General features: G+C 42.8%; 1 protein-coding gene across 6 annotated transcripts in view; it reads right to left on the reverse strand.

Moving 5' to 3' along the window:
• LOC139383328 (lysyl oxidase homolog 3B-like) overlaps nucleotides 1-23,664 on the reverse strand; it is a 61,177-nt gene that overhangs the window by 16,436 nt on the left and 21,077 nt on the right. For 3 of the 6 annotated variants that reach the window (XM_071127823.1, XM_071127824.1, XM_071127821.1), the window contains exons 5-8: nucleotides 14,399-14,499; nucleotides 14,120-14,229; nucleotides 5,518-5,698; nucleotides 1,917-2,071 (exon numbers count right to left, since the gene is read on the reverse strand). In XM_071127823.1, the coding sequence (XP_070983924.1) occupies nucleotides 1,917-2,071; nucleotides 5,518-5,698; nucleotides 14,120-14,229; nucleotides 14,399-14,499 (547 nt within the window). Of the gene's footprint in view, nucleotides 1-1,916; nucleotides 2,072-5,517; nucleotides 5,699-14,119; nucleotides 14,230-14,398; nucleotides 14,500-19,096; nucleotides 19,148-20,757; nucleotides 20,827-23,664 lie in introns of all 6 variants that reach the window. The other 3 variants (XM_071127820.1, XM_071127819.1, XM_071127822.1) reach the window with 2 other exon arrangements.

Consider the following 23,664-nt stretch of genomic DNA (forward strand, 5'->3'; position numbering starts at 1 on the left):
GGTATGTATTGTTATGTATTGTTATGTAGTGTTATGTATTGGTATGTATTGTTATGTATTGGTATGTATTGTTATGTATTGTTATGTAGTGTTATGTATTGGTATGTATTGTTATGTATTGTTATGTAGTGTTATGTATTGGTATGTATTGTTATGTATTGTTATGTATTGTTATGTATTGGTATGTATTGATATGTATTGTTAAAGGCATGTATTGTTATGTATTGTTATGTATTGGTATGTATTGGTATGTATTGTTATGTATTGGTATGTATTGATATGTATTGTTAAAGGCATGTATTGTTATGTATTGTTATGTATTGTTATGTATTGGTATGTATTGTTATGTATTGTTATGTATTGGTATGTATTGTTATGTATTGGTATGTATTGTTATGTATTGGTATGTATTGTTATGTATTGTTATGTATTGGTATGTATTGGTATGTATTGTTATGTATTGGTATGTATTGTTATGTATTGGTATGTATTGGTATGTATTGTTATGTATTGGTATGTATTGTTATGTATTGGTATGTATTGTTATGTATTGTTATGTATTGGTATGTATTGGTATGTATTGTTAAAGGCATGTATTGTTATGTATTGTTATGTATTGTTATGTATTGTTATGTATTGGTATGTATTGTTATGTATTGGTATGTATTGTTATGTATTGTTATGTATTGGTATGTATTGGTATGTATTGTTATGTATTGGTATGTATTGTTATGTATTGGTATGTATTGTTATAGGCATGTATTGTTATGTATTGGTATGTATTGTTATAGGCATGTATTGTTATGTATTGTTAAAGGCATGTGTTTGATGAGAGTAAAGGACATCATGACACACATCACATAGTCATGATGCGTCCAGGTTTACATCTCTGATCACAATACTACTAACATTGTATTGAACATTACTGCAGCATTTCTGCCCAATCAGGGATCTATCAACACATCGCTGATCAATAAACTGTTAAATATTCACAGTAAATATAATACCCCCCCCTCCCCCCTCCCCCGTTTGCTTAACTATATTTTTGCTTAGGCCTAGATTCAATCTGTAGTGCTGAAAGTCAACAGTATATTACATTTTAAATTTAAAGGCAATGTTCCCGTGTCCCGTAAACACTGTATTACGGTAAACACTGTATTACGGTAAACACTGTATTACTGTAAACACTGTATTTCGGTAAACACTGTATTTCGGTAAACACTGTATTACGGTAAACACTGTATTACGGTAAACACTGTATTACTGTAAACACTGTATTACGGTAAACACTGTATTACGGTAAACACTGTATTACGGTAAACACTGTATTACTGTAAACACTGTATTACGGTAAACACTGTATTACTGTAAACACTGTATTTCGGTAAACACTGTATTACGGTAAACACTGTATTACGGTAAACACTGTATTACTGTAAACACTGTATTACGGTAAACACTGTATTACGGTAAACACTGTATTACGGTAAACACTGTATTACTGTAAACACTGTATTACGGTAAACACTGTATTACTGTAAACACTGTATTACGGTAAACACTGTATTACGGTAAACACTGTATTACGGTAAACACTGTATTACTGTAAACACTGTATTACTGTAAACACTGTATTACGTCGGCTCAATCAAAAGTTCCCTTTAAATTTCAATCACGCTATAACGCTGATCTTCAGCGCTACTAGTTTATACTTGTTTAGACTAGTTTAGACTAGTTATGTGTGGTATGACTTGTATGATCACATGAACATCATCTTGTCAACGACGGGTACAACGTGTTTTCAGTAAAACAGGAAATCAGTAAAACAGGAAATGACACTAACTGGCCCCTCTGGGATGATTGAAGTTCATTAAACAGAATGGCACTGAGTTTAAATGGAATAGTTAGTCTCTGACCGAGTTCTCCAGAGCCATGTATGGCGTGTTGCACCTCACAGCGGCGTCTTCTACATGCTGGCAGTCCTCTGAGGTTATGTTCTTGAAGCCACAGTTCCACATCGACTTCTCCGTCCCCAGACACTGGACCTCATTCATGTGGATAGGACCCATCCCTAAAGACACACACACACACACACACACAGACACACAGAGACAGAGACAGAGACACAGACACAGACACAGACACGCACACGCACACGCACACGCACACGCACACACACACACACAGACACAGACACACAGACACACAGACACACAGACACACAGACACAGACACAGACACAGACACAGACACAGACACACACACACGCACACGCACACACGCACACACACACACACACACACACACACACACAGCTGTAATAAGCGTTATGTGTCAAGATGTGTAGAAAACCTTCATTGAATCCAAAAACATTTTAAAAGACAGTAGTACTCATAGTAAATCCCAGGTCATAGTGTCTATAATACTGTAAGGGGTTCTTCTACATAGACCATAGTAAATCCCAGGTCATAGTGTCTATAATACTGTCAGGGGTTCTTCTACATAGACCATAGTAAATCCCAGGTCATAGTGTCTATAATGCTGTAATAAGCTCACATAGTTACTGTAAGGTAAAGAACAGGGTGAAACACTTCATTATGAGGTAATAACAGGGTGAAACACTTCATTATGAGGTAATAACAGGGTGAAACACTTAATTATGAGGTAATAACAGGGTGAAACACTTAATTATGAGGTAATAACAGGGTGAAACACTTCATTATGAGGTAATAACAGGGTAAAACACTTCATTATGAGGTAATAACAGGGTGAAACACTTCATTATGAGGTAATAACAGGGTGAAACACTTCATTATGAGGTAATAAGAGGGTGAAACACTTCATTATGAGGTAATAACAGGGTGAAACACTTCATTATGAGGTAATAACAGGGTGAAACACTTCATTATGAGGTAAAGAACAGGGTAAAACACTTCATTATGAGGTAATAACAGGGTGAAACACTTCATTATGAGGTAATAACAGGGTAAAACACTTCATTATGAGGTAATAACAGGGTAAAACACTTCATTATGAGGTAATAACAGGGTGAAACACTTCATTATGAGGTAATAACAGGGTGAAACACTTCATTATGAGGTAATAACAGGGTAAAACACTTCATTATGAGGTAATAACAGGGTGAAACACTTCATTATGAGGTAATAACAGGGTGAAACACTTCATTATGAGGTAATAAGAGGGTAAAACACTTCATTATGAGGTAATAACAGGGTGAAACACTTCATTATGAGGTAATAACAGGGTAAAACACTTCATTATGAGGTAATAACAGGGTGAAACACTTCATTATGAGGTAATAACAGGGTAAAACACTTCATTATGAGGTAATAACAGGGTGAAACACTTTATTATGAGGTAATAACAGGGTGAAACACTTCATTATGAGGTAATAACAGGGTAAAACACTTCATTATGAGGTAATAACAGGGTGAAACACTTCATTATGAGGTAATAACAGGGTAAAACACTTCATTATGAGGTAAAGAACAGGGTAAAACACTTCATTATGAGGTAAAGAACAGGGTGAAACACTTCATTATGAGGTAATAACAGGGTGAAACACTTCATTATGAGGTAATAACAGGGTGAAACACTTCATTATGAGGTAATAACAGGGTAAAACACTTCATTATGAGGTAATAACAGGGTGAAACACTTCATTATGAGGTAATAACAGGGTGAAACACTTCATTATGAGGTAATAACAGGGTAAAACACTTCATTATGAGGTAATAACAGGGTGAAACACTTCATTATGAGGTAATAACAGGGTGAAACACTTCATTATGAGGTAATAACAGGGTAAAACACTTCATTATGAGGTAATAACAGGGTAAAACACTTCATAGATATAAGGGCTTGACATAAAAGTCAGATAAATAAAAATAAGATTTTTGCTGGACACAGCTTGTTTTGTGGGAAGCAGTCGGGGAAGACAGGGGTCTACTGGAATTACTCGGTTCTTAGGGAAATCACATCAAAGACTTGAATACGTTTTTGGGAGAAATCATTACCAAAAGCATATTTCTTTCCAAACCTCTTATGAACTAAAAAAAAATAATGAAATGTCTCACCATGTGTCACACCCTGACCGTAGAGATATTTTTAATTCTCTATGTTTGGTTGGTCAGGGTGTGACTCGGGTGGGAAACTCTATGTTCCGTATTTCTATGTTTTCTATTTCTTTGTGTTTGGCCGGGTGTGGTTCTCAATCAGGGACAGCTGTCTATCGTTGTCTCTGACTGGGAATCATACTTAGGCAGCCTTTTTTCCTTTTGTATTTGTGGGTTGTTGTCTTTGTTAGTGGCCTGTATAACCTCCAGTCAGCTTCACGTTCGTTTTTCTTTTGTGTTGTTTCTTGTTTTTGTTGGCGACATTTATAATAAAGAGAAATGTACGCTCACCACGCTGTACCTTGGTCCAGTCATTTCCACGAAGTAGACGCACGTGACACCATGGTCCACGTGTGTAATACCATTAATATATACCATTAATATATACACTGCCAGTCAGAAGTTTGGACACCTGCTCATTCATGGTTTTTTCGTATTTATTTATTTTTACTATTTTCTACATTGTAGAATAATAGTGAAGACATCAAAACTATGAAATAACACATATGGAATCATGTAGTAACCAAAAAAGTGTTAAAAAAAACAAACATTCTTGGCATTCTCTCAACCAGGTAGTCAAGCGCTATGATGAAACTGGCTCTCAAAAGGACCGCCACAGGAAAGGAAGACAACGGGACAACAACCCTAAGCACGCAGCCAAGACAATGCAGGAGTGGCTTCGGGACAAGCCAGAGCCCGGACTTGAACCCTGATCAAACATCTCTGGAGAGACCTGAAAATAGCTGTGCAGCAACACTCCCCATCCAACCTGACAGAGCTTGAGAGGATCTGCAGAGAAGAATGGGAGAAACTCCCCAAATACAGGTGTGCCAAGTTTGTAGCGTCATACCCAAAAAGACTTGAGGCTGTAATCACTACCAAAGGTGCTTCAACAAAGTACTGAGTGAAAGGGTCTGAATACTTATGTAAATGTGATACTTCAGTTTCTCATAAATTAGCAACATTTTCTAAAAACATGTTTTTGCTTCGTCATTATGGGGTATTGTGATGTCATTATGGGGTATTGTGATGTCATTATGGGGTATTGTGTGTAGATTGATAAGGGTAAAAAAAAAATTGAATCAATTTTAGAGTAAGGCTGTAACGTAACAAAATGTGGAAAAGGTTACGGGGTCTCAATGCTTTCCCGAAGGCACTGTGTTTACAGATTTGTTTAGGTGTTTTAACACTTTATAGAGACAAGTTGGAAATCAAAGGGAGAGATTGGAAGAGAAACAGTGGGAAGTGGACACAGGGATTGAACCCCGGTTTTCAGTTGGACGTCGTATATGTGACTGTTCTGGGAGTGTAACCACTACACCAAGTCTCTGCACAAATCCATTGATCTACATAAGGTTAAACCACAGTTCTCAGTCCTCACCTTCTCCCATGCGAGCTCCAGTCAGGGCCTCCTTGGCAGATCCGAAGCCCAGCTCCCTGCACACTACGCTGGCAGACAGCAGGGTCCAACGGTCGTCACACACCGTGCCCCACTCATTGTTCTTCAGCACCTCCACTCTGCCCTCACCCAGCTTGGCACCACCCTTCAGCCTCACCGTGCTCTGATGGGAGAGGAAAGCAAGGGACACAGTTGACTTACAAAGATATGGAGAGGAGAGGAGAGGAGAGGAGAGGAGAGGAGAGGAGAGGAGAGGAGAGGAGAGGAGAGGAGAGGAGAGGAAGGGACACAGTTGACTTACAAAGATACAGAGAGGAGAGGAGAGGAGAGGAGACGAGACGAGAGTTAACTCAGTGTGTTCTACTGACAGAAGACAGTTAACTCACTGTGTTCTACAGACAGGAGACAGTTAACTCACTGTGTTCTACTGACAGAAGACAGTTAACTCACTGTGTTCTACAGACAGAAGACAGTTAACTCACTGTGTTCTACAGACAGAAGTCAGTTGACTCACTGTGTTCTACAGACAGAAGACAGTTAACTCACTGTGTTCTATAGACAGGAGACAGTTAACTCACTGTGTTCTACAGACAGGAGACAGTTAACTCACTGCGTTCTACTGACAGAAGACAGTTAACTCACTGCGTTCTACTGACAGGAGACAGTTAACTCACTGTGTTCTACAGACAGGAGACAGTTAACTCACTGTGTTCTACAGACAGGAGACAGTTGACTCACTGTGTTCTACTGACAGAAGACAGTTAACTCACTGTGTTCTATAGACAGGAGACAGTTAACTCACTGTGTTCTACAGACAGGAGACAGTTAACTCACTGCGTTCTACTGACAGAAGACAGTTAACTCACTGCGTTCTACTGACAGGAGACAGTTAACTCACTGTGTTCTACAGACAGGAGACAGTTAACTCACTGTGTTCTACAGACAGGAGACAGTTGACTCACTGTGTTCTACTGACAGAAGACAGTTAACTCACTGTGTTCTACTGACAGAAGACAGTTAACTCACTGTGTTCTACAGACAGAAGACAGTTAACTCACTGTGTTCTACAGACAGAAGACAGTTAACTCACTGTGTTCTACAGACAGGAGACAGTTAACTCACTGTGTTCTACAGACAGAAGACAGTTAACTCACTGTGTTCTACAGACAGAAGCCAGTTGACTCACTGTGTTCTACAGACAGAAGACAGTTAACTCACTGTGTTCTATAGACAGGAGACAGTTAACTCACTGTGTTCTACAGACAGGAGACAGTTAACTCACTGCGTTCTACTGACAGAAGACAGTTAACTCACTGCGTTCTACTGACAGGAGACAGTTGACTCACTGTGTTCTACAGACAGGAGACAGTTAACTCACTGTGTTCTACTGACAGAAGACAGTTAACTCACTGTGTTCTACAGACAGAAGACAGTTAACTCACTGTGTTCTACTGACAGGAGACAGTTAACTCACTGTGTTCTACAGACAGGAGACAGTTAACTCACTGTGTTCTACAGACAGGAGACAGTTAACTCACTGTGTTCTACTGACAGAAGACAGTTAACTCACTGTGTTCTACTGACAGAAGACAGATAACTCACTGTGTTCTACAGACAGAAGTCAGTTGACTCACTGTGTTCTACAGACAGAAGACAGTTAACTCACTGTGTTCTGCTGACAGAAGACAGTTAACTCACTGCGTTCTACTGACAGGAGACAGTTAACTCACTGTGTTCTACAGACAGGAGACAGTTAACTCACTGTGTTCTACAGACAGGAGACAGTTGACTCACTGTGTTCTACTGACAGAAGACAGTTAACTCACTGTGTTCTACTGACAGAAGACAGTTAACTCACTGTGTTCTACAGACAGAAGACAGTTAACTCACTGTGTTCTACAGACAGAAGACAGTTAACTCACTGTGTTCTACAGACAGGAGACAGTTGACTCACTGTGTTCTACTGACAGAAGACAGTTAACTCACTGTGTTCTACAGACAGAAGTCAGTTGACTCACTGTGTTCTACAGACAGAAGACAGTTAACTCACTGTGTTCTATAGACAGGAGACAGTTAACTCACTGTGTTCTACAGACAGGAGACAGTTAACTCACTGCGTTCTACTGACAGAAGACAGTTAACTCACTGCGTTCTACTGACAGGAGACAGTTGACTCACTGTGTTCTACAGACAGGAGACATTTAACTCACTGCGTTCTACAGACAGAAGACAGTTAACTCACTGCGTTCTACTGACAGGAGACAGTTGACTCACTGTGTTCTACAGACAGGAGACAGTTAACTCACTTTGTTCTACTGACAGGAGACAGTTAACTCACTGTGTTCTACAGACAGAAGACAGTTAACTCACTGTGTTCTACTGACAGGAGACAGTTAACTCACTGTGTTCTACAGACAGGAGACAGTTAACTCACTGTGTTCTACAGACAGTAGACAGTTAACTCACTGTGTTCTACAGACAGGAGACAGTTAACTCATTGTGTTCTACAGACAGGAGACAGTTAACTCACTGTGTTCTACAGACAGGAGACAGTTAACTCACTGTGTTCTACTGACAGAAGACAGTTAACTCACTGTGTTCTACTGACAGAAGACAGTTAACTCACTGTGTTCTACAGACAGAAGACAGTTAACTCACTGTGTTCTACAGACAGAAGTCAGTTGACTCACTGTGTTCTACAGACAGAAGACAGTTAACTCACTGTGTTCTATAGACAGGAGACAGTTAACTCACTGTGTTCTACAGACAGGAGACAGTTAACTCACTGCGTTCTACTGACAGAAGACAGTTAACTCACTGTGTTCTACTGATAGGAGACAGTTAACTCACTGTGTTCTACAGACAGGAGACAGTTAACTCACTGTGTTCTATTGACAGAAGACAGTTAACTCACTGTGTTCTACAGACAGAAGACAGTTAACTCACTGTGTTCTACTGACAGGAGACAGTTAACTCACTGTGTTCTACAGACAGGAGACAGTTAACTCACTGTGTTCTACAGACAGTAGACAGTTAACTCACTGTGTTCTACAGACAGGAGACAGTTAACTCACTGTGTTCTACAGACAGGAGACAGTTAACTCACTGCGTTCTACTGACAGAAGACAGTTAACTCACTGTGTTCTACAGACAGGAGACAGTTAACTCACTGCGTTCTACTGACAGAAGACAGTTAACTCACTGTGTTCTACTGACAGGAGACAGTTAACTCACTGTGTTCTACAGACAGGAGACAGTTAACTCACTGTGTTCTATTGACAGAAGACAGTTAACTCACTGTGTTCTACAGACAGAAGACAGTTAACTCACTGTGTTCTACTGACAGGAGACAGTTAACTCACTGTGTTCTACAGACAGGAGACAGTTAACTCACTGTGTTCTACAGACAGTAGACAGTTAACTCACTGTGTTCTACAGACAGGAGACAGTTAACTCACTGTGTTCTACAGACAGGAGACAGTTAACTCACTGCGTTCTACTGACAGAAGACAGTTAACTCACTGCGTTCTACTGACAGGAGACAGTTAACTCACTGTGTTCTACAGACAGGAGACAGTTAACTCACTGTGTTCTACAGACAGGAGACAGTTGACTCACTGTGTTCTACTGACAGAAGACAGTTAACTCACTGTGTTCTACTGACAGAAGACAGTTAACTCACTGTGTTCTACAGACAGAAGACAGTTAACTCACTGTGTTCTACAGACAGAAGACAGTTAACTCACTGTGTTCTACAGACAGGAGACAGTTAACTCACTGTGTTCTACAGACAGAAGTCAGTTGACTCACTGTGTTCTACAGACAGAAGACAGTTAACTCACTGTGTTCTATAGACAGGAGACAGTTAACTCACTGTGTTCTACAGACAGAAGACAGTTAACTCACTGTGTTCTACAGACAGAAGACAGTTAACTCACTGTGTTCTACTGACAGGAGACAGTTAACTCACTGTGTTCTACAGACAGGAGACAGTTAACTCACTGTGTTCTACAGACAGTAGACAGTTAACTCACTGTGTTCTACAGACAGGAGACAGTTAACTCACTGTGTTCTACAGACAGGAGACAGTTAACTCACTGTGTTCTACAGACAGGAGACAGTTAACTCACTGTGTTCTACTGACAGAAGACAGTTAACTCACTGTGTTCTACTGACAGAAGACAGTTAACTCACTGTGTTCTACAGACAGAAGACAGTTAACTCACTGTGTTCTACAGACAGAAGACAGTTAACTCACTGTGTTCTACAGACAGGAGACAGTTAACTCACTGTGTTCTACAGACAGGAGACAGTTAACTCACTGTGTTCTACTGACAGAAGACAGTTAACTCACTGTGTTCTGCTGACAGAAGACAGTTAACTCACTGTGTTCTACAGACAGAAGTCAGTTGACTCACTGTGTTCTACAGACAGAAGACAGTTAACTCACTGTGTTCTATAGACAGGAGACAGTTAACTCACTGTGTTCTACAGACAGGAGACAGTTAACTCACTGCGTTCTACTGACAGAAGACAGTTAACTCACTGTGTTCTACTGACAGGAGACAGTTAACTCACTGTGTTCTACAGACAGGAGACAGTTAACTCACTGTGTTCTACAGACAGTAGACAGTTAACTCACTGTGTTCTACAGACAGGAGACAGTTAACTCACTGTGTTCTACAGACAGGAGACAGTTAACTCACTGCGTTCTACTGACAGAAGACAGTTAACTCACTGTGTTCTACAGACAGGAGACAGTTAACTCACTGCGTTCTACTGACAGAAGACAGTTAACTCACTGTGTTCTACTGACAGGAGACAGTTAACTCACTGTGTTCTACAGACAGGAGACAGTTAACTCACTGTGTTCTATTGACAGAAGACAGTTAACTCACTGTGTTCTACAGACAGAAGACAGTTAACTCACTGTGTTCTACTGACAGGAGACAGTTAACTCACTGTGTTCTACAGACAGGAGACAGTTAACTCACTGTGTTCTACAGACAGTAGACAGTTAACTCACTGTGTTCTACAGACAGGAGACAGTTAACTCACTGTGTTCTACAGACAGGAGACAGTTAACTCACTGCGTTCTACTGACAGAAGACAGTTAACTCACTGCGTTCTACTGACAGGAGACAGTTAACTCACTGTGTTCTACAGACAGGAGACAGTTAACTCACTGTGTTCTACAGACAGGAGACAGTTGACTCACTGTGTTCTACTGACAGAAGACAGTTAACTCACTGTGTTCTACTGACAGAAGACAGTTAACTCACTGTGTTCTACAGACAGAAGACAGTTAACTCACTGTGTTCTACAGACAGAAGACAGTTAACTCACTGTGTTCTACAGACAGGAGACAGTTAACTCACTGTGTTCTACAGACAGAAGTCAGTTGACTCACTGTGTTCTACAGACAGAAGACAGTTAACTCACTGTGTTCTATAGACAGGAGACAGTTAACTCACTGTGTTCTACAGACAGGAGACAGTTAACTCACTGCGTTCTACTGACAGAAGACAGTTAACTCACTGCGTTCTACTGACAGGAGACAGTTGACTCACTGTGTTCTACAGACAGGAGACAGTTAACTCACTGTGTTCTACAGACAGAAGACAGTTAACTCACTGTGTTCTACAGATAGAAGACAGTTAACTCACTGTGTTCTACTGACAGGAGACAGTTAACTCACTGTGTTCTACAGACAGGAGACAGTTAACTCACTGTGTTCTACAGACAGTAGACAGTTAACTCACTGTGTTCTACAGACAGGAGACAGTTAACTCACTGTGTTCTACAGATAGGAGACAGTTAACTCACTGTGTTCTACAGACAGGAGACAGTTAACTCACTGCGTTCTACTGACAGAAGACAGTTAACTCACTGTGTTCTACTGACAGGAGACAGTTAACTCACTGTGTTCTGCTGACAGAAGACAGTTAACTCACTGTGTTCTACAGACAGAAGTCAGTTGACTCACTGTGTTCTACAGACAGAAGACAGTTAACTCACTGTGTTCAATAGACAGGAGACAGTTAACTCACTGTGTTCTACAGACAGGAGACAGTTAACTCACTGCGTTCTACTGACAGAAGACAGTTAACTCACTGTGTTCTACTGACAGGAGACAGTTAACTCACTGTGTTCTACAGACAGGAGACAGTTAACTCACTGTGTTCTACAGACAGTAGACAGTTAACTCACTGTGTTCTACAGACAGGAGACAGTTAACTCACTGTGTTCTACAGACAGGAGACAGTTAACTCACTGCGTTCTACTGACAGAAGACAGTTAACTCACTGTGTTCTACAGACAGGAGACAGTTAACTCACTGCGTTCTACTGACAGAAGACAGTTAACTCACTGTGTTCTACTGACAGGAGACAGTTAACTCACTGTGTTCTACAGACAGGAGACAGTTAACTCACTGTGTTCTATTGACAGAAGACAGTTAACTCACTGTGTTCTACAGACAGAAGACAGTTAACTCACTGTGTTCTACTGACAGGAGACAGTTAACTCACTGTGTTCTACAGACAGGAGACAGTTAACTCACTGTGTTCTACAGACAGTAGACAGTTAACTCACTGTGTTCTACAGACAGGAGACAGTTAACTCACTGTGTTCTACAGACAGGAGACAGTTAACTCACTGCGTTCTACTGACAGAAGACAGTTAACTCACTGCGTTCTACTGACAGGAGACAGTTAACTCACTGTGTTCTACAGACAGGAGACAGTTAACTCACTGTGTTCTACAGACAGGAGACAGTTGACTCACTGTGTTCTACTGACAGAAGACAGTTAACTCACTGTGTTCTACTGACAGAAGACAGTTAACTCACTGTGTTCTACAGACAGAAGACAGTTAACTCACTGTGTTCTACAGACAGAAGACAGTTAACTCACTGTGTTCTACAGACAGGAGACAGTTAACTCACTGTGTTCTACAGACAGAAGTCAGTTGACTCACTGTGTTCTACAGACAGAAGACAGTTAACTCACTGTGTTCTATAGACAGGAGACAGTTAACTCACTGTGTTCTACAGACAGGAGACAGTTAACTCACTGCGTTCTACTGACAGAAGACAGTTAACTCACTGCGTTCTACTGACAGGAGACAGTTGACTCACTGTGTTCTACAGACAGGAGACAGTTAACTCACTGTGTTCTGCTGACAGAAGACAGTTAACTCACTGTGTTCTACAGACAGAAGTCAGTTGACTCACTGTGTTCTACAGACAGAAGACAGTTAACTCACTGTGTTCTATAGACAGGAGACAGTTAACTCACTGTGTTCTACAGACAGGAGACAGTTAACTCACTGCGTTCTACTGACAGAAGACAGTTAACTCACTGTGTTCTACTGACAGGAGACAGTTAACTCACTGTGTTCTACAGACAGGAGACAGTTAACTCACTGTGTTCTACAGACAGGAGACAGTTAACTCACTGTGTTCTACTGACAGAAGACAGTTAACTCACTGTGTTCTACTGACAGAAGACAGTTAACTCACTGTGTTCTACAGACAGAAGTCAGTTGACTCACTGTGTTCTACAGACAGAAGACAGTTAACTCACTGTGTTCTACAGACAGGAGACAGTTAACTCACTGTGTTCTACTGACAGAAGACAGTTAACTCACTGTGTTCTACTGACAGAAGACAGTTAACTCACTGTGTTCTACAGACAGAAGACAGTTAACTCACTGTGTTCTACAGACAGAAGACAGTTAACTCACTGTGTTCTACAGACAGGAGACAGTTAACTCACTGTGTTCTACAGACAGGAGACAGTTAACTCACTGTGTTCTACTGACAGAAGACAGTTAACTCACTGTGTTCTACTGACAGAAGACAGTTAACTCACTGTGTTCTACAGACAGAAGACAGTTAACTCACTGTGTTCTACAGACAGAAGTCAGTTGACTCACTGTGTTCTACAGATAGAAGACAGTTAACTCACTGTGTTCTATAGACAGGAGACAGTTAACTCACTGTGTTCTACAGACAGGAGACAGTTAACTCACTGCGTTCTACTGACAGAAGACAGTTAACTCACTGTGTTCTACTGACAGGAGACAGTTAACTCACTGTGTTCTACAGACAGGAGACAGTTAACTCACTGTGTTCTACTGACAGAAGACAGTTAACTCACTGTGTTCTACAGACAGAAGACAGTTAACTCACTGTGTTCTACTGACAGGAGACAGTTAACTCACTGTGTTCTACAGACAGGAGACAGTTAACTCACTGTGTTCTACAGACAGTAGACAGTTAACTCACTGTGTTCTACAGACAGGAGACAGTTAACTCACTGTGTTCTACAGACAGGAGACAGTTAACTCACTGTGTTCTACAAACAGGAGACAGTTAACTCACTGTGTTCTACAGACAGAAGACAACACAGAGCAGGAACACCAAACTGGCCAGATTAAGAAACTGTAGATGAAGCGTGAATTTGCCAGCTTCAAGTCTATGCAATGCTAGTGAGACACAAATGCACGTACACACACACACACACACACACACACACACACACACACAGACACACACACACACATTACTACTACTAATTACCGTAGTTTTGAGCTTCTTCTTCTTCAGTCCGTTGTTCTGTACGTACTGGGGTCCGGGTACACAGCTGACCACGGCTGGCATGCCACCTTCACACGACTCTGTGGCATTACCTATGGAGTGAGAGTAGACTCAGGAATTATGTAAATACACAGAATATAACTCACAAATATGCACAGTGAATATATTCATTATAACTCTGGTCTGAACATGGTGCCTATTTGTGGGATATGTTCTATATATTTACAACGTTCTGAGAGTCCAATCTCTCTGTATAATTACCCTTGTTGGTCTCCAGGGGGCAGGCTGCCAGGTGGACCTCAGTGCCAACACATGCCACAGAGTGGAGGCGGTACCGGTGCTTCTGACGCTCTGTGTTCAGTCTGGAGGGGTTTGAATGGGGGAGGAGGAGGAGGAGGAAGGGGAGGAGGAGGAGGAGGAGGAGAGGAGGGAGGAGGGAGGAGGGAGGAGGGAGGAGGGAGGAGGGGGAGGAGAGGAGAGGAGGGGGAGGAGGAGGGAGGAGGAGGAGGGAGGAGGGGGAGGAGAGGAGAGGAGGGGGAGGAGGAGGGAGGAGGGGGAGGAGAGGAGAGGAGGGGGAGGAGGAGGAGGAGGGAGGAGGAGGGGGAGGAGGGGAGGAGGGGAGGAGTGGGGGGGAGGAGAAGGAGTGGGGGGGGGAGAGGAGGGGAGGGAGGAGGAGGAGGAAGAGTAGGAGGAGGGGGGAGAAGGAGGAGGAGGAGGGGAGGAGGAGGAGGAGGGGAGGAGGAGGGGGGAGGAGGGGGAGGATGAGTGGGGGGGAGGAGGAGGAGTGGGGGGAGGAGGAGGAGGAGTGGGGGGGAGGAGGAGGAGGGGGGGGGAGGAGGGGGGGGGGAGGAGGAGGAGTGGGGGGGAGGAGGAGAAGGAGGAGGAGAGGGGGGGAGGAGGGGGAGGAGGAGGGAGGAGAGGAGAGGAGAGGAGAGGAGAGGAGAGGAGGGGGAGGAGGAGGAGGAGGAGGAGGAGGAGGAGGAGGAGGAGGAGGAGGAGGAGGGAGGAGGGAGGAGGGGAAGGAGGAGGAGGAGTGGGGAGGAGGAGGAGGAGGGATGATACAGAAAAGACTGACTGGATTTTGGGGTTGGGGTCCATTCCATTTCAATACTAGTCAAATCAGAAATTAAACCAAATTCCACCTCCAAAATGTTCCTCATTCATAGGTATTACAGAGAATTGGAATTCCTGTGTACTTCCTGAATTGACTGGAATTGAAATGGTATTGACCCTGAACCCTGGTATGGCATTATTGGTCCTATCATTGTCAATGTTTTGCTGCTGATACTAAACTTTTCAGTTCTTCATTTGATTGTTGCACCAGACACAGAGTCTGTTTGACCGTCAGCCAATTGCACAATGTACACTGACGAGTATATGTTTATCATTTATCCATTTTTTTAACATATAAACTTAAAAAGCTAGAAAGACAGACTTTTTCAACAAAGAAAAAAGATTCAGATGCATTTGTTGGACGACAAAACCGGACTTTCACAGAAAACCACTTCTACAAGTCATGTAACCTTTTGGCTTCGTTACAAGACTCATCTTGTCTTGATGTTTGTGTTCAGTACAGCCAAGATCCAACCGAGCATCTGCCTGTTTTCATCCACACATGGACAGGTCATCAGAAAATAACCATTTGTTCTTAGTTGACGTACCAGTATAAATAAAGTTTAAATAAAGCATCTCACATCTCTTAAACCTGATCGTTTCTGAAACATACACACATCTATAGTAGCCTACCTGGTATGAATCCAATACCCCTAAACTATCCTGCGGTTTCCCTTGACAACAACATTGCTTTCTTTTTTGAACTGAACTGGGCCCGACAGTACAGTACAGTACAGAGCAGGTAGAGTTGAACTGAACTGGGCCCTAGAGTACAGTACAGAGCAGGTAGAGTTGAACTGAACTGGGCCCTACAGTACAGTACAGAGCAGGTAGAGTTGAACTGAACTGGGCCCTACAGTACAGTATAGAGCAGGTAGAGTTGAACTGAACTGGGCCCGACAGTACAGTACAGAGCAGGTAGAGTTGAACTGAACTGGGCCCTAGAGTACAGTACAGAGCAGGTAGAGTTGACCTGAACTGGGCCCTACAGTACAGTACAGAGCAGGTAGAGTTGAACTGAACTGGGCCCTACAGTACAGTATAGAGCAGGTAGAGTTGAACTGAACTGGGCCTGACAGTACAGTACAGAGCAGGTAGAGTTGAACTGAACTGGGCCCTAGAGTACAGTACAGAGCAGGTAGAGTTGAACTGAACTGGGCCCTACAGTACAGTACAGAGCAGGTAGAGTTGAACTGAACTGGGCCCTACAATACAGTATAGAGCAGGTAGAGTTGAACTGAACTGGGCCCTACAGTACAGTACAGTATAGAGCAGGTAGAGTTGAACTGAACTGGGACCTACAGTACAGTATAGAGCAGGTAGAGTTGAACTGAACTGGGCCCTACAGTACAGTATAGAGCAGGTAGAGTTGAACTGAACTGGGCCCTACAGTACAGTACAGAGCAGGTAGAGTTGAACTGAACTGGGCCCTACAGTACAGTATAGAGCAGGTAGAGTTGAACTGAACTGGGCCCTACAGTACAGTACAGTATAGAGCAGGTAGAGTTGAACTGAACTGGGCCCTACAGTACAGTATAGAGCAGGTAGAGTTGAACTGAACTGGGCCCTACAGTACAGTATAGAGCAGGTAGAGTTGAACTGAACTGGGCCCTAGAGTACAGTACAGAGCAGGTAGAGTTGAACTGAACTGGGCCCTACAGTACAGTATAGAGCAGGTAGAGTTGAACTGAACTGGGCCCTACAGTACAGTATAGAGCAGGTAGAGTTGAACTGAACTGGGACCTACAGTACAGTACAGTATAGAGCAGGTAGAGTTGAACTGAACTGGGCCCTACAGTACAGTATAGAGCAGGTAGAGTTGAACTGAACTGGGCCCTAGAGTACAGTACAGAGCAGGTAGAGTTGAACTGAACTGGGCCCTACAGTACAGTATAGAGCAGGTAGAGTTGAACTGAACTGGGCCCTACAGTACAGTATAGAGCAGGTAGAGTTGAACTGAACTGGGCCCTACAGTACAGTACAGTATAGAGCAGGTAGAGTTGAACTGAACTGGGCCCTAGAGTACAGTACAGTAGAGAGCAGGTAGAGTTGAACTGAACTGGGCCCTACAGTACAGTATAGAGCAGGTAGAGTTGAACTGAACTGGGCCCTACAGTACAGTATAGAGCAGGTAGAGTTGAACTGAACTGGGCCCTACAGTACAGTACAGAGCAGGTAGAGTTGAACTGAACTGGGCCCTAGAGTACAGTACAGTAGAGAGCAGGTAGAGTTGAACTGAACTGGGCCCTACAGTACAGTATAGAGCAGGTAGAGTTGAACTGAACTGGGCCCTACAGTACAGTATAGAGCAGGTAGAGTTGAACTGAACTGGGCCCTACAGTACAGTACAGAGCAGGTAGAGTTGAACTGAACTGGGCCCTACAGTACAGTATAGAGCAGGTAGAGTTGAACTGAACTGGGCCCTACAGTACAGTATAGCGCAGGTAGAGTTGAACTGAACTGGGCCCTACAGTACAGTATAGAGCAGGTAGAGTTGAACTGAACTGGGCCCTACAGTACAGTATAGAGCAGGTAGAGTTGAACTGAACTGGGCCCTACAGTACAGTACAGAGCAGGTAGAGTTGAACTGAACTGGGCCCTACAGTACAGTATAGAGCAGGTAGAGTTGAACTGAACTGGGCCCTACAGTACAGTACAGAGCAGGTAGAGTTGAACTGATCTGGGCCCTAGAGTACAGTACAGAGCAGGTAGAGTTGAACTGAACTGGGCCCGACAGTACAGTACAGAGCAGGTAGAGTTGAACTGAACTGGGCCCTACAGTACAGTACAGTATAGAGCAGGTAGAGTTGAACTGAACTGGGCACCACAGTACAGTACAGTACAGTATAGAGCAGGTAGAGTTGAACTGATCTGGGCCCTACAGTACAGTACAGTATAGAGCAGGTAGAGTTGAACTGAACTGGGCCCTAGAGCACAGTATAGATAGAGCAGGTAGAGTTGAACTGATTTGGGCCCTACAGTACAGTACAGTACAGTACAGAGCAGGTAGAGTTGAACTGAACTGGGCCCTACAGTACAGTATAGTACAGTACAGTACAGTACAGTACAGAGCAGGTAGAGTTGAACTGAACTGGGCCCTACAGTACAGTATAGTACAGTACAGTATAGAGCAGTATAGAGCAGGTAGAGTTGAACTGAACTGGGCCCTACAGAGCAGGTATAGAGCAGGTAGAGTTGAACTGAACTGGGCCCTACAGTACAGTATAGAGCAGGTAGAGTTGAACTGAACTGGGCCCTACAGAGCAGGTATAGAGCAGGTAGAGTTGAACTGAACTGGGCACTCCTGTTGAGTGTAGTGCACTGCTGTTGACCAGGCCCCATAGGGTAGTGCACTACTGTTGACCAGGGCCCATAGGGTAGTGCACTACTGTTGACCAGGGCCCTATATAGAACACTACTGTTGACCAGGACCCTATATAGAACACTACTTTTGACCAGGACCCTATATAGTACACTACTGTAGAACAGGACCCTATATAGAACACTACTGTAGAACAGGACCCTATATAGAACACTACTGTTGACCAGGGCCCTATATAGAACACTACTGTTGACCAGGACCCTATATAGAGCACTACTGTAGACCAGGACCCTATATAGTACACTACTGTAGAACAGGACCCTATATAGAACACTACTGGTGACCAGGGCCCATATCAGTAGGAGTGCACTGTATAGAGAATAGGGTTTAATTTGAGATGCACACTGGTCACAATGCCCAGATGAGCCTGGAAATTAATCAAACTGTCAACAGATACATGACGGAAACCATTTTATACAGGAGATCATTAAGGGGAAATGTGTTTATTGTCTCAGTCAGTTTACCTTTTCTTTAACCCAGAGGTGAATGGTTTAGCATGAGCTTTAGGTGGCAGCCTGCAAAGTCAACATTGGTTAGGTGATGATGATGATGATGATGATGATGATTGTAAATGCAATGGGAGAAAATTAGAAACACATGTTATATTATGTGTTTTAGTAATATGTGTATTAGTGTGATGTGTATTAGTATTATGTGTATTAGTATCATGTGTATTAGTATCATGTGTATTAGTATCATGTGTTTTAGTAATATGTGTATTAGTATTATGTGTTTTAGTATCATGTGTTGTAGTATTATGTGTTTTAGTATTATGTGTATTAGTAGTATGTTTATTAGTAATATGTGTTTTAGTAATATGTGTATTATTATTATGTGTATTAGTATTATGTGTATTAGTATCATGTGTATTAGTATCATGTGTTTTAGTAATATGTGTATTATTATTATGTGTATTAGTATTATGTGTATTAGTATCATGTGTATTAGTATCATGTGTTTTAGTAATATGTGTTTTAGTAATATGTGTATTAGTATTATGTGTATTAGTATTATGTGTATTAGTATTATGTGTATTAGTAATATGTGTTTTAGTATTATGTATATTAGTATTATGTGTATTAGTAATATGAGTATTAGTATTATATGTATTAGTATTATGTGTATTAGTGTGATGTGTAGTAGTATTATTTGTATTAGTAATATGTGTATTAGTATTATGTGTATTAGTATCATGTGTATTAGTATCATGTGTTTTAGTAATATGTGTTTTAGTAATATGTGTTTTAGTAATATGTGTATTAGTATTATGTGTATTAGTATTATGTGTATTAGTATTATGTCTATTAGTATTATTTGTATTAGTATTATGTGTATTAGTATTATGTGTATTAGTAGTATTATGTGTATTAGTAATATGTGTATTAGTATTATGTGTATTAGTATGTGTTCTAGCACACCATTCAGCAGACGCTAACTGAGCAATGCAACACTTTATAGCCTATAAAGTGATGGATATGTCATGTTCCAGTCCTGATGCCAAAAAGTTGCAGTTCAAAATGTTGAACTAGAGACGCAGACTCAAACATCAGAGGGCAGATTGACATCAATCACATTAAATGTTATTTTCAGAAGGACTTCCTGACACAGGTGGCACCTTAATTGGATAGGTTGGGCTCAAAGTAATGGCTGGAACGGAATCAATGGAATGGTATTGAACACATCAAACACATGTTTTCCATACGTTTGATGCCATTCCATCTACTCCACTCCGGATGTTACTATGAGCCGTCCTCATTTCAGCAGCCTCCTGTGCTTCCTTAGAATCCTTTTATCTTAAACAAAATGTAGTGGTTTAAAATGTCAGATCAATCTGCAGTCCTATTTTGTTGAGTTGCATTTCTGTGACTAGGAAGTTATTTTTTTTTTTGCAGTTAGATGAACACAACAACATATTTGTGCTAGAATGAGTAAACAAGTGAATTCAAACCAGCTGGGTAGAAACAACATCTAAACTAATGTTCTATAAAATGACTAAAGCAACGACCACTACAGGCAACCCACTGTCAGACACCCAGGCCCAGTTCCAAATGGAACCCTATTCCCTACATAGTGCACTACATAGGGAATAGGATGGGGGGGACAGTGGGTTGTTTTCCTGATATACCTGGCACCAGCAGAAACCTTAACCTTGGCTCTGGCTTCTCTCTCAGCTGCTCTCTTTCCCAGACGGGCTCTGCAACGGCAAACAGCAACATGACTTCACACAGAGATACTGGTGAGGCAGAGAGGCAGAGAGGCAGAGACAGAGGTAGAGGCAGAGGCAGAGGTAGAGCAGAGGTAGAGCAGAGGCAGAGGCAGAGGCAGAGGCAGAGACAGAGGCAGAGGTAGAGCAGAGGCAGAGGCAGAGACAGCGGCAGAGAGACAGAGACAGAGACAGAGACAGAGACAGACAGACAGACAGACAGACAGACAGACAGACAGACAGACAGACTGATAATGGGAGCAGCTTTTGGGACAAATCTGAACATATACATTTTATTCCAAGAAGTTAGTTAAGAAGTGTATTATATAGAGATATAACTGCCCTGATCCCAGACAGTGTGGGATAGCTGTGGTCAGGTTAAGAGGAAAGCAGTAAGGTGTGCTTCCTGGGTAATGTAACAGGAGAGTAACAGGAGAGGACAGTTCTGTTAAGTATACCACTATACTATTAAGTTATAATATGTTACATTACTTTTTCAATGACAGAGATATTTCAAGCATTAATGTGTACACTATTGTATACAGAAGTGTGTGTGGACACCCCTTCAAATTAGTGGATTCGGCTATTTCAGCCACACACGTTGCTGACAGGTGTATAAAAGTTGCCCCCCCCCCTCAGTCTGTCTCCATTTGTAAAATCTGAGGTGCCGGTATGAGGAAAATCAACCAGAAACGGTGTAAATATTATACTACATGTTTGAATGACTTTGGACTCGTTCCCCTAGATAGGCCAGCCAGTAAATATATTATACATTTCTCAAAGGTATTGTTATGAAACCACTGCATGAGAAAAGGGGTCCTTCAGTTGGTTACACTATACACACACTGTACGTTCCAGAAACACTTGTTTAAAATGATAATTGACCGTTATATTTGGAAAAGCCTGTATTTTTTTCCCCTGTCTTTAAATACCTCTCCATGAAAAATCCCCCTCCAAAACACGGCAGAGAATCTTCTACTAGACGGAACAGACCTGGAGGGTCAGTACAAACAGGAAACAGACAGGAACAAAACAGGAAACGAGACAAGCAGCCGGACAGTTAGAAGATACGTCTCAAATGGCATCCTATTCTCCATACGGGAAAGCCCTCTTCTCCTTATGGGAAAGCCCTATTCTCCCTTCAGGAAAGCCCTATTCTCCGTATGGGAAAGAAAGCCCTCTTCTCCTTATGGGAAAGCCCTATTCTCACAACTGGAAAACCTTATTCTCCCTATGGGAAAGCCCTCTTCTCCAAACGAGAAAGCCATATTCTCCCTACAGGAAAGCCCTATTCTCCCCATGGGAAAGAAAGCCCTCTGGTGTTCCTTTTGTCCAGGTGGGAAAGGGAAAGCCCTATTCTTACAGCTGGAAAGCCCTATTCTCCCTACGGGAAAGCCCTATTCTCCTATGGGAAAGCCCACCCTATTCTCCCTGAGGTACAAAGAGAAAAAGCAGATATTAACATACTCAGCTACTGGACTACTGTGCTACTGGAATACTGGGCTACTGGGTTACTGGGCTACTGGGAACTGGGCTACTGGGTTACTGGGCTACTTGACTACTGGGCTACTGGGCTACCTGGCTATTGGGCTACTGGGCTATTGGACTATTGGGCTACTGGGCTACCTGGCTATTGGGCTACCTGGCTATTGGGCTACTGGGCTATTGGGCTATTGGGCTACTGGGCTATTGGGCTACTGGACTATTGGGCTACCTGGCTATTGGGCTACCTGGCTATTGGGCTACCGGGCTACCTGGCTATTGGGCTACTGGGCTACTGGACTACTGAGCTACTGGGCTACCTGGCTATTGGGCTACCTGGCTATTGGGCTACTGGGCTATTGGGCTATTGGGCTACTGGACTATTGGACTACTGGGCTACCTGGCTATTGGGCTACCTGGCTATTGGGCTACCTGGCTACTGGGCTACCTGGCTATTGGGCTACCTGGCTATTGGGCTACCTGGCTATTGGGCTACCTGGCTACTGGGCTACCTGGCTATTGGGCTACCTGGCTATTGGGCTACCTGGATATTGGGCTACCTGGCTATTGGGCTACCTGGCTATTGGGCTACTGGGCTACTGGACTACTGGACTACTGAGCTACTGGGCTACCTGGCTATTGGGCTACCTGGCTATTGGGCTATTGGGCTACTGGACTATTGGACTACTGGGCTACCTGGCTATTGGGCTACCTGGCTACTGGGCTACCTGGCTATTGGGCTACCTGGCTATTGGGCTACCTGGCTATTGGGCTACCTGGCTATTGGGCTACCTGGCTATTGGGCTACCTGGCTATTGGGCTACTGGACTATTGGGCTACCTGGCTATTGGGCTACCTGGCTATTGGGCTACTGGACTATTGGGCTACCTGGCTATTGGGCTACCTGGCTATTGGGCTACTGGACTATTGGGCTACCTGGCTATTGGGCTACCTGGCTATTGGGCTACTGGACTACTGGACTACTCGGCTCCTTGAACGCTCTGAAAAGAAAAGTCATATATCCTGTTTTTGCCCAATAGTCTCAACATTAGGGTGACCTGCCCAGGGACAACTCAGGTCAAGGTCCTCATCATGTTGCTGCTGTGCTACTCTGCTGCTACTCCAGGAGGGTTCAGACATTACTCTACTTGTCTTGAGAAAAATGAATCAAGAGACCTCACCAGGAAAAACTCAGGGCCCCATCAGAGTATCAGAGTTTTTCCTTGTCAGTTCAGGTCAGTTCAGGTCAGTTCAGGTCAGTTCAGGGCCCTGCTCATAAAGCCACCTGGCTGCTACAGTGGTGTCGGTGTGATGAAAACATTCAGCACACAGAATTCAAAAATCCTT

The sequence above is a fragment of the Oncorhynchus clarkii genome, chromosome 25, assembly GCF_045791955.1.
Source record: "Oncorhynchus clarkii lewisi isolate Uvic-CL-2024 chromosome 25, UVic_Ocla_1.0, whole genome shotgun sequence".
Lineage (NCBI taxonomy): Eukaryota > Metazoa > Chordata > Actinopteri > Salmoniformes > Salmonidae > Oncorhynchus > Oncorhynchus clarkii.